The following is a 12,838-nucleotide window of genomic DNA, read 5'->3' on the forward strand; positions in this document are numbered from 1 at the left end:
CTGTGCACAATGCGCAAGCACAGGGTGGAAAATTTGAATATCTCACCTTGTACATACCTTGGGAAATAATGTCATTGAAATTATTCTCTTGTTACAGCAGAGTTCTGTTACTAGTGATGAACCACTCAAGACAAAGCGCAAATGGTTATTACTGCTGCCCATTGTTCCACCTTTAAGTTGCCTATTGAAAATGATAAAAGTACACTTTTACACATTAATACATTAGAAACTTCATTGAAGCGAATCTAGCAAACATACAAGTTAAACATGCTTTTTTCTGTTTGCAAGCAATTTTACATGCCGGAATGTCAAGTAGTCTGTCTTTACATTGGGTTTTCTAGAATGTTTGACACTGAAATGCCTTTTGAGAGGGGTGTTTTTTATTTTCAATACATGAGTAGTAAAGAGATTTAGATAGGCAGGGATGTTCTGATTTAATTTGTTTTCAATCAAACAAAAGCTTTATCCTGAACCCTCGTACAAGTCAACACATGGTGGATGTGTGCTCCGGGTTAACCAAATGTAAATATGGTGATGAATGTAGACTTTTTAAAGCGTATACAAGTTAATACAGCTTTGACAATTCAGTTAACTAGTACTGATCATTCTTAATTGTAGTAACCACTGACATTGCGATTTCATCGATGTACAGTGTTTATATTATATAACTATTTCTGCGCACACCTGTGTATTTTTGTTCCCAAAAGTTATGAGGCTGTAGCAAATCGATACTGTTGACTGGCAAATTCCAGGCTCATGAAAACAATTTCGTTAAAAATTGTGCACACCCGATTTTGAGGGTGGATGGAAAATTCCATGAACTACAGAAATGATTTTAGATGATTTGCCCAACACCTAAGAACTACTAGTGTTGCCACACACAGGCTAGTGGTATGGTAGGCAAATTCATGCATAGTATCAAGAGAAACCATACAGAGCAGCTGTTGAAAGTCAACACAATAAAATGTATGCCTAATGCTAGTCTCTACCAAAATGCTCTTCATGGTTCACCAGAAGTGACTTCTGTGAACTTTGATTTATCCCCCAATAGCCGGATTGCTTAACATGGTGATAATCCTACAGGGCAACAGACCTTGCCCTGATCACCACTGCAAAGGCCAACTACTACCAAAACACTGTATCCAGGGCCAACAATGAAAGCAGAGCCCTCTTCAAAGCCATCAAACACTGCAACCCTCTGCCCAACCCACCTACTGCACTCCATTGAAAACCCACTGCACCGCCAGCATCTCTTTATTCAGCAAGAGAAGTATGATCCACCAGCACATAGACTCCAGTGCCACAAATTGCATCGCACTACATGGCCCACCTCGCGAAACCACCACTACCTGGACAACTTTCAAGACACTCTCTGCCCCCCCAACCCAGTAGCATCCTGCAAGACCACATCATACGTGAACGACAATCTCCCTGCCTCCCTACTCCATACCCTTCCAACTGAAGCACTCTTCCCTTATCTAATAATGAAGTCCCCTAACTCGAGGCACCTTTCCCTCAACTGACTAGACCGGACAAATCCTCCTGCTTCTCAACATAACACTAGACCCTGATGACCTCAGCAAGTACCGTCCCATCAGCCATCTTCACTTCCAAGGTAAGAGCCTTAAAGAAACCAGTAGCCATGCAACTCCTCCAGCACATCGAAGCCAATAACCTCTCAGTGCCACCAGTGTGGCTTCAGAACCAGATGCAACACCGAAACTGCTACCATCAAGGTGATTGACAATGCCCTTAAAATCCTTGAAGATGGGCATCTTTGCCTCCTAGTTCACCTTGACCTTTCAGCAGCATTCACCACAGTAGACCAGGCACTCGCCAGCAATCTATATCACTGCATGGGGGGTCAGCGAGGTCATCCTAAGCTGGTACAAATCCTCCTCGCTCCACACATCTACATCCATCAATATGCAGATAACACTGTTAGGCAAGAATTGATGTAACCCTGTGGGAGACTACACAGTCCTTGTCCTCTTGGTATACGTAAGCCACCTATTGATATAGGTCTGTACTACACAAGTTGGTAGTGTGACTGAGCAGCCAGACTTTTCTCAAGCATTGAAATTCACCAATACAAGTATCCAAATAACACTTACACTCAAGGTTTTCTAGTAAAATAATTATTTAACTTTCAGTTTTAAATAAGTATTCTTTAAAAAAGGGCAATGTGCAACATTAAAAATATACTTCAAAATATTCTCTCAGAATCAAGGTAAAGCAAGTAGATACTCTTTAGAGATGCTTCATACACACTTCCTACACCCCCCTCAGATGACTTCACTTACTAGGACAGTATTGGAATTTATATATCAATTTTGTACTTTGTAAAATTCTGAGGTTGATAGAACGGAAAGGTCAAAGGAATTAAAAAGGTTAAACAGGTTCTCTGAGCATGTGAGCACTTTTAAATCTCCCAATGAAGTCTAGATAAAAACCTTTCCCAGCAATATTAGTTAAACACCAATGTATCACTTATGAGGGACAGTAAGAATCAGTCAATGGACTAGGGGAGTCTGCAGGGAGCCAGGACAGCCACATTCAATTGGAGTGAAGTCTATGGAGCTGAGGCACTTCTTAGCAAAAGTCTTGCACAAAGTTAGAAAGTTGTGTTGTAGAAAATCACTTTTGGGTCACAAGCTGTTACACTTGTGAAAGTTAGAGCTGAAATCAACTCCAGAAAAGCAGCTACTGCAAGTCTCAACTGAGAAGAGCAGAACTACAGACAAAGAGCTAAGTACCCCAAAGTGAGAACAGTACCTTTGGTTAGAAGAAGAGGATCCAGCTGGCTTCTGTCTGGTTGCAGTGAAGCAGATCTTGTGTTCCTAGGCCTCAGCCATGGGGACAAGAGGGAGGACGTCTGGAAGACTCCTGCACAGCAATTAAAAGGTCGGCGGCAGCTACGGGCGTTCTTCGGATCCGAGGCACTTTGCGGTTTCAGCACTCTGTAAACAGCACCACTGCAGATCTTGGACACTGGTTGGGCGTCCTTCATGCCTTGAGTCTAGCACTCTGGTGAGGTGACTCAAGCTTCGGTCGTCCTGCTTCGGGAGAGTCCTCAGGAGGCTCCTTGAGCTTTTGGCCGGCTTACAGACGTTGCACTTGACTACGGATTTCTCGACCCGTGGCACTCGGTTCTAGCAGCAGCAAAGTAGTACAGCCAGTTGGGGAAGGTTTTCCAGAAAAGTTTATCTCGGGGTTAGTTGGTCCCACTAACCCAAGGGAAGAAGTCGTCCTTTCAGGAGCTTCTCTTGTCGATCAGAAAAAGGAGTTTCAGCACAGCAGCAGGGCTTCACCGGGCAGTTCAACAGTCCAGCAGGATGCAGCAAGCTCCATTCGCAGTTTCTTCTTCGGGGTGTTCTTCCCAGTCGTCGACTCTCTTCAGTTCAAGAAGCCTTTTCTTTAATGCAGGTTTCTCCCATTCATGCATTGCCTAGCTGTCACTCAGACCCCAGGGTGGCTGTCCTACAAGGACAGCCAGCCAATCAGGACTGGGTGCATTCAGGTTGCACTGGAGACTAAGGACATCCTTCACTTCCTGCCCTTGCAGACACACTGGAGCCAGAGGCGGGTTTCAGTACTGAAGCCTGCCAAAGGCAAAAATAACAAAGGGGTCAAACCTGGTTTGGTGCGCAGCGTAAAACCCAAGAAAGACCTCACAAACGACAAATTGTGAAAAAAGAAGACGAGGGCCATTTTGACACAATGGTCACCCATGGGTGCTATACTGCAGCTGAGGATTCAGCCTGCGGTAGAAAAGCACAATGGTAGGAAATTTAAAGTACTGCCACCAGCCATTTAAAGTAGTTAGGGTAACATACAAAATGTTACATGAGTAAGTTGGAAAAGGGGCTACCAAGTAACCCCCCCCCAGCCCTCCACATGAGATGGGGTGTGCTGGACCTACAAAGAGAAAAGGTAAGTAAAGTCAATTCCACTTTACTATTCTAGGGAACAGTAGTTCTCACAAGAAAAGGTATTTAAACCGTAAGAGAAATCTAAAGGATTTTTCTGGGACACTCCACTAAATTTGCTGTGTGTCACCATACAAAAAGCAGATGTCTATGGAGTTTGTCAGACCCCAAAACCAAAGGAAACACATAATCCAAACCAGACACATGAGAGAGTGAAAAGAAGGTCTCACTCCAGGGTAAAAACTAAAATGTCCTAAAGGCCAGCAAAAGAGCTGGGGGTCTCTAAGTTGGAAGGCATTCTCCTGAACAGAGGCACAGCCCTATCTCAGGATATTCACCATCACAGAGATCCACATGCTCAAGGCCTGCCTTGCATTGATCCAGTCGTGGATGGGCCAGTGCTTACTCAAAGCTCAACCCCTCCAAGATTGAATTCCTACTGCTGACCAACACCAACCCTTGCATCCAGACCTGGCTCTCTACTATGAACAACAATTGCTTCACATGACCGCTGGCCACTTGTGCCAGGTCCCTTGGGTTTGACAGTGACTGAGACCCAGCCCTACAGATAAGGTGTGTATCGGCCACTTTTACTCCCTAAAAATAGGCCAATACTCCCAAAAAATAAAAATGGAGAGTAAAAATACTCCTAACAGACCATAGGAAGCACATGTTGTGCCCCTGATTTCACCCACACAGCTTCATGGATATGTTTGGACCAGTAATGCATGTAGTACCACAGGAACAAAACTACTGTTGGAACTGCCTGATCAGAAGAAGTCAAGCTGTAGCTTTTAATGTGCACGAATAACTAGAGGCAAAAAAAATATTTCTCACTTATGAAATACTCTCATTGGGAATTCGAATTACATTTTTACTCCCAACTTCAAACAATTGGGAGTAAAATACTCCCACTTCCAAATTTTATCCAGAGCACTGCCGACGCCTCTCCTTCAAACAGCACATAGCAAGGAAGGCACAAACGGCTTGTACAAACTTTCTCTCCTGTGGAAAATAGAGCACTTCATCCCAGAAATCTGAAGATCTGTCCATGCCTTTGTCTTCTTCCACCTGGATGGTAGCAATGCCCTTTTGGCAGGCCTTTCGGCGACTACCCTGCCACCCTGAGATTTATCCTGCATGCTGCAGCACAACTCATCAAAGGACACTGCAAATTCCAAAACATCACCCTGACCCTCATCGAACTGCACTTGCACCTGCTGCTAGCCTGTATAATTTTAAAATCCTGCTGTCTCATCTGCAAGGCTGTCACCCACAAGTCCCCAAGCTACCTCACTGAGAAGCTCAGCATCTCCAGGGGCCTTTGATCCTCAAGTAAGGACATGTGCAGACTTGAACTCTATGGTGAAGGAAGGAACCAGAAAACAGGCCTTTTCTGTATCCACCAGAAGACTCAAACCTCAACATCAGACTTGCCCCCTTGCTTCTACAGTTCAGGAAGTGTCTCAAGACCCTCCTCTTCAAGGAATGGCTCCTCCTAAACCTCGGTGCTGACACCCTCCACTCCCCACCCTATATGAGATTGGGAGATATGCTCCATACTATTTCCTCCCCTGTTGCTTGAAGATCAGTTGCTGCCAAATGGCCAGCCCTCCCCTGATGTTGGCTGCCCCGCTCCCTTGTTTGTTTCTCAGCTTTCCTCAGTGTTTTCTCGCTCCATTGCTTCCCGGAGCTATGATATGATAGTTTATTTATATAGTGATTATACACAATGTGTTTCAAAGCGCTTCAAGGCAAGGGAGGGAACAAGGGAAAATACAATGACACTCTTTACAGGCCATGAACAGTAAGGATGTGAAATCAACTATTGTACTCAGCCTGATGACATTTCAAATAGTGCTAGAGCTAAGACATAGATAAGGATGGGGAGGAGGAGAGTGGGGAGGAAATGGAAACACAGACGACTACCGTACTAAGCCTGATGACATTTCTGGTAGAGCCGGAAAAAAAGAAAAGGTGAGGGAGAAGGGTGCAGAAAGGGAGGGGAGGAACAAAACAAGCGACTATCGTACTAGGCCTGACGACATTTCAGATAGTTCTGGAGGGGCTCGGGTGGGAGACAGAAGTGGTTGCTATCATAGGAAAGGGAGAGGACCAGAGAACAGAGTAAGCAGTCAAAAAGAGTGGAGAAGCAAGAGGGCAAAGCAAATACAATTGCATAAGTCAGTAGTAACACATAATGTTGCAAGCCAGGATACAAGATGAAGATGGGAACAGCATGATTCAGGGCCACCACGAGTACAAGATGCAAAGGAAGTCCAGCATGAGAGTTTGAGAAAGGGTGACACACTGTGAATCAATTAAGTCCATAAAAGCAAAATCCAGCATTGGCCACAAGACGGCGATGTTGACACCAGAATGCATCAGGACAGACTCCTGCAGATGGCCATTCTCATTAAATACCATAATAATACAACCTCTGTACACCCAAGAAAAAAGGATGGCGAAATTGGATCCAGAGACACGGCCAGGAAACAGGAGGCAAAAACACAAATTGATCACAAATGAGGAGCGAGACCTGCAGAATTCAACATGGATGATTAAGTCTTTGTCAGACAGGAACAAAGCTGTGTTTGCACCATTAAAGGTGATTGGACAAAAGGAACTGTTGACTGCAACCTCAAACCACAAAAGAATCACCAGCAATACTGCATATTTCAAAGAATTTTAAAGAGATGCTTGAACAGTGCCTTTGACAGTGAAGGAACATGACTGTGGATAACTAGAAAATGAACCATCCTATCCAGTTTGGCACAGTTTGAAGCATTGGCAATGAATACCCACAAAGGGTCCGACTGGGGCATAAATTGTCTTGGGCACCAATAAATTGTCTTGGGCACCAATGAAAAAGTGGTAAAATGTAATGCAAATTGTGCAATTAAAAGAACGGTAACAATGGTCAAAACTACTAACCACTTAGTGAAGTAACTCATCAAATTGGTCCCAAACGTGGCCCACTTTGACCAGAAAAACTGGCCTGCGCTACCATTTTGCGGTTTTGGTTCAGGCAATGACCTTTTGCCCTACTGGCCCGTCTGAGCCTGGACCCACATGAGACTAAGGCAAGAGGGAGACCGAAAAGGACCAGTCGAAGACCCCAGAGACTGGTGAAAGAAATGTATGAGGAATAAACAGTAGATGTTGTGGGGAAGATGAGTTTGGCTTTCAAATGTAACTCCTGGCCTCAGTGACGCATTCCGGCCGCGGAAGTGGAGGAGGATGAGGAGGGGATAACCAGGGCCCAGCAAAGCACTATAGAGTGAAGACTGAGAAAGAGCCGAAAAGCAAGCAGACCCCACTTACCACGCTTACTTAAAGATAGTTTTCATTACAACGCTGCCCCACTTTTCATTGTTAACGCAGCATCCTAACCGAACAAAACACCTATTCTTTCCTCATACTTAAATGTTGGAGTCCTACATTGATCGACTGTTTTCACACTAAAAGTACACCAACATTAAGTTATTGGTGCTGGAATAATTTCTGGTACACTTTATATCAAATTTGGATGAGGAATTTGATGCATAATCTTCTTGGTCCCACTACTTGGCGATCCACTTTGCGTTTCTTACGCAGTCTTTAACCATATTCTTAGTGAAGAACTCATTGTTCCCTGGTTTTCATTTCCGATACAGGAGTTTCCTTCCCCGCTTAGATCTGGACACAAAGGTGCTTAAGGTTTTTTTTTTTGCACTTCTGCGTCAAATCAACAATGTTTTGTAAGGTTCAGTGACATTGTCCATAGGACATTTCCAGTGCATGTTTTCATTGCTGAGTAAATTGTAAACCTTCTATATTTCAGTGTTCCTGGCTTACAATAATTTTTGTTTTGTCTTCTTTTCCAGGCCAAAGCCTCTACATGAAATTCCTGCGTTCTACTGTCCTGACAAGAATAAAGTGAACTTTATTCCAAAAAGTGGCTCTGCTTTTTGCCTAGTCAGCATCCTCAAACCCCTCTTGCCTACACAAGAAATCACTTTCAAGGGTACCAGCCACACTTTGTCAGTCGCTGGTATATCACCCACCATAATGCAGCCCATCTCTCTTGCCTCGTTGTCTACAAGCACAGAACAAGATCGCATATCTCGTGGAACAAGTACAATTTTTCAGCAGCATACATTACTCCAGCCTTCAGGACAAATCGAGGAAGTGGATGGCTAGTGGGCGTCAGCCTCCGCCCTAAGACTCAAACACAAATCGACTCCTTCTAGAATTTTGTCTAAAAAGAGTCGCTGAAAAGTTCAAATCACAGTATCTTGCTCTGCTTGCCTGTGGTCTCATAAGCTGTTAAACTGGTAGCATTTTCACTATCCTCGTGAGTATTTTGGAATCGTTTGGAGGACTGCTGGTGTATGAAAACTTTACTCGGGCCGTGAAAGCATAAAACGTATGCTTTTTTTGCCAGAACAAACTTTAATTTCTTTAAAAGACTGCTGAGAAGGATGACCGTGCTTCTTTGTCACTTCTGGACTTCTGCTTTAGTGATCTTTTTTTGTGTCCAATTTGGACTTTTCAATCTTGAAAACACAAACCACGCAACAAGTAGTTAGCCAGGCTTGTAGCGGGGTAGGTTGAATAAAGTACTAAATGCAGTGACACTGCTTTAAAAAAAATCATTTTTTATGAAAACCGTTTTTTAAAAACCAAAATGTTTCTATTTTTCTGACATACAACAGGGTAGAATGTAAGAAACAAAGCTTACTTTCGTACTGTTTTGTAGCCTTGTTTTTTTCTAAGCTGTTTTCCAGCTGCTGGGACCAAACAGATTGTTCTACTCTGCGCAGCACTTTCTTTCCCCCCTCAAAACAAGACTTTGTTTAACTTACTTCAAATAGGAATACGCAACTGCTGAAAGTAGCATTAACCATTATAAAAATGAAATACAAAGCTAACCAGAGAACTTTTACTCAAGTATGCAAAGCACATTGCGTGGAGTAAATTTTACATATATGTATATTAATGCCACAATGGGTATGGCATGATCATGTCAGGAGTATGTGGCGGATTGGTGTGTGTTCTAATCTGACTTCTACTTATGCAAGATGTGAGTCGTCAGTTCAATTAGTTTCATTTTTGATGCTCCTTCTCGCCCTAGATCTGGCACTAAATGGACTCTGTGTTACCGCTGTAACTACTCATTTTTCCGTACTTGAATTTGGATGTTATAAAGCGGAACCTTGTATTAGAATTGTACAGTGTTATCTGTAATATAGTGATGTGACAATCTGATTGGGAAGGAGGATTGTTGCTGGGATGCCAAAGTATTTATTTCTGCAATCCCCCTTGTCAGATTACTCTTTACCCCAAAACACAGGCTTTAATATTAAGTGGAAAATTACATCTGTGCTTCTATGCCAGTGAATTGAGAAATATTTAACTGCATCGTTATCAAATGTTTACTTCAGAGGAACGTTGTTCTGATCTGCCATGCACTAAGACACAAGGGCCCACTCGATTAGTGGCTTAATAACCAAAAGGGAATTGAAAACCGTCTAATTAGCATGTCAGATAACATTAATGCACTTACAGTATATTCTGGAAACTAACACGTACAATAGCTATTGCTTTTGTGCCCATTATCCAGATTTCTTTCAGTCCATTCCAACTCTTCTTCAATGGTGACACGCTGTACCAGATATCTACACCTACTTCTAGGACCAATGTTTAGAAGTGAACCAGGGATGTCTTTATTTATTTTAAAAAAAGAAATTAATTGCAAAGTTGATATCTATGTAAATTCCTGAACCTTTAAACATTTGGCTTACTGTTTTATTTCGTTTTGGAAATTATCTCTATTCTTTGTATTAGACCAGCATTTGTTCTGTTTCAATGTATGTGAATGACTTTAGAAAAAAATCAAGACACTGCTCATGAGGATGAGGATATTGTATGACATGTTTTGAATTAGTCTGTTCTTGGATTGGCTGCACATGTTACACATTACTAAATCAAAACAGGGCTGTTGCACAGTGAAACTGCATCGACTGTCAAACTGTGCACAAGTGTGCCTTAATAAAGTATCAAACGTAAGACATTTGGTACAGACATTGGCTCTACATATTTACCTTATTTTGAAGGTTTCTTATACAAGCCAGTGGGCATAGAAATGCTTGGTTTTTAGGGGATGAAATCTTGCTCATTGGTCAGGGGCATCTCAAATGAACTTTACAAGGTATGTTTTTCATTCACTTACAAACCAGACTGAGGCATTCAAACCGGGTTTTTCTAAACTAAAATGTCCACTCCGCACAAACATCCTTTTTTTTCTTCTTTTTTTTTATAGCTTGTTTGACATTTCATCTTGTCTCTTGTTATGAAAAACGATCATTTCACAAGAATGACAAACTGTTGTGGGTCTCACATTTCCCACTTTCTTCATTTACGTGTGGACACACATATACCCCAAATCTTGCTCCTCCCACCCACCTGCCTACACACACAAGCTGTTCCAGACATTTCTTGTTCGGGAAACACTTTTGCTTTGTAACTAGTGAATGATGTGTATACTTGGTTTGTGCCTATGTAAGGCTACTTTAATTCTTGAATAGTTTTATTCTAGGAGTAAAGAAATCCTATAATTGTTTCCCAGGTCATTAGGAGAGTAAGGCAACAAGCATCACACTGGTTGACACTGCACAGATTACCACCTTTCGCCTTTCAGAAGAGACCTCTTCAGCCTTTTTTAAGACCTTACGAACATATAGATCTGTTCGCCAATCAGTGTTAGATGTTTAAACAGGCATATTACTTGTGTTTTAGCAGCGCTTCATGTGTCTGCATTTGTGGTAGTTTTTAGGTAAACTCAGTATGGTCCATTTCAATGAATGCCTGATATAGCAATAAATATATTTCAGAGAAACTTGTACTGTGCACCACCCTATATACATACTGTTTACTGTAGAGTAAGGCCATTTTTACACTGTTACCTAAAACATGAGTATGCCTGTTCATTGAATAAAAACCACCATGTACCAAATGGTGAAATGTGATTCAGACATGTTAAGTTAATAAAAACTTTTCAATTAATCCTTTTTTGCAGCAAGTTTATCTTTCTAAATTTACTCCTTGCATAATTTGTTGAAATTAATCATTTTTTTGTTTTGCGTGCGTCAAAATACAGAAATGTATTAAATGCATTCATGGTGAAGAGGCCACACAAACAAAATGTATAGTTGCATTTGAAGTGTAAAACTGAGGTGGTTGGGAGTTTCTCGAACGCATGGTGACTGTTGTAAAAACAAAAACGTTGACATTGTAATAGAATGGCAGTTTTAATTAACCGACCCCCAGAGATCCAAGTTCAAAACCCCCGGTATTTAAATTATGTAATAACAGAAATATTACTATGTCCTTTCCTGTTTCATCCATACTTGTGGGAATTCCCGCAGAGTGCATGCTTTTGCTTTAAACTTTCACATGGATGCCCCCACGCTTCCTCCCTGCAGTGCATTTTTTCACATCTGAAGGATTGGACGACTTGTACAGATTTTCTTTCCACTGTTCCCCTTTTTTGTTCTATTTTTCGTTTTCCCTCGCTCTTCTCTCCTCTCCCCCATGTATACGGAGTAAAGCAGGATTCTCTAAGTGCATTTGGTATCACATATCTTTCTAACCAGTAGACCTCGCTCTGTTTAGATTGTCAGGCCCTTTTTCATCGCTGGGACTCTTGCACACACTGTGATGCAATTTTTCAGTCACTGAAGCATCGGTTGACACAGTGGGAAGACATATTCAGGACTGCTCTGCTGGATCATCTGAAGCGCTTCTTGGCTTCGGAAAACGGGAGTATAATCCTTTGTTCTTCAGTACCCCAACCAGGCGATTACTTTCTGGGGAACGACTAGGTCGGGAAGGCCCTGGCTGGGCAGCTAACCACTGTTCTACTGTTGCCCACCCCAAGATATCCGACGAGGCTGTCACTGGTGCATGCACCAAGGGCCCTTTGGGGGCGGTCACAGGACCTTAGTCTGAAGGAGGTACGGCCTGTCTGGGGGCTCCTACCTGGGTTTGTCCCATTGCACACTGGGGCTGTTCACCATGGCCCTGAAGGACCTGCAGTCATGGCAGGCCTGACGCACCAACTTTCTCTGGGATGTACCTTGTCCTTCATGGACTCCATCCCAGCTCAGGAGTTTGGGATAAGTATGGCACACCATGCCTCTATAGTGAGTCATTTTCCGATTCCTGTCAGTCACCGGGTAACGCACCTCGAGCGGCCCTTGACTGGAACTTTTGGGAGATTGAGAAGTTTTTACCTCCAGCACCTCTGTGTGGAGGGGGAAATGGGGCTCCCTCCCTCCCTTCAAACCTCAAGTAGAGCGGTCCCCCAAGTTTGAGGGGCAGCTCGTTTCCTCCTCTTTCGGTGTTACCCAGACCCTGGGTTCTCAGGAAACCTCTTTCACAATAATTCTTTGAGGGACGCCCGCTTCTTTAAGTTCAATTGCTGGTGCCAGAACCTCAGCTGAGACAAACCAGGGATCCAGGCCCAGTGGGTGAGCCACAATCCCCGCCCTCGCCTTGTGATGCCTCCTCCACTTATGCTACCAGCTCCTCATGACCCTGATGGTCCTTCTCGTCCTTCTATAGCTAAGGATCCTTCTCATTTTGTCATATGAAACTCTGGACGATACAGGTCCTCGGGGAGACCAAGACTCCACTGTGAATGATGCAGATGTGGCCCCGCTGTTGACCATGGCTTTCCACAAGTGGGTCCAGGGCTTTATGAACTACGTTGAGGTACCAGTCCCAGAACGTCCCGAGTGAGACTGAGGAGTTCACTCTTTGGTACTTTCTCTAAAAGCCACTGACCAATCTGGCATTAGTCTACAGCAGGATGTGGTGGTGGGGTAGGTGCAATAAAGGTTCTGGCAAAATCCTGCTCGAGTTCC

The 12,838-nt window shown here is 43.2% G+C and overlaps 1 protein-coding gene across 1 annotated transcript in view; it reads left to right on the forward strand.

Annotated features, from left to right (window-relative positions):
* The window catches only part of FAM117B (family with sequence similarity 117 member B), a 675,983-nt gene extending 666,280 nt beyond the window's left edge, over positions 1-9,703 (forward strand). The window contains exon 8 of the mRNA XM_069615514.1: positions 7,796-9,703. Within this exon, the coding sequence (XP_069471615.1) occupies positions 7,796-8,111 (316 nt within the window). The 3' untranslated portion in view covers positions 8,112-9,703. The remainder of the gene's footprint in view (positions 1-7,795) is intronic.
* The last annotated feature ends 3,135 nt before the right edge of the window (positions 9,704-12,838 follow it).

This window comes from Ambystoma mexicanum, chromosome 9 (genome assembly GCF_040938575.1).
Source record: "Ambystoma mexicanum isolate Mex_15411 chromosome 9, UKY_AmexF1_1, whole genome shotgun sequence".
NCBI classification, from domain to species: domain Eukaryota; kingdom Metazoa; phylum Chordata; class Amphibia; order Caudata; family Ambystomatidae; genus Ambystoma; species Ambystoma mexicanum.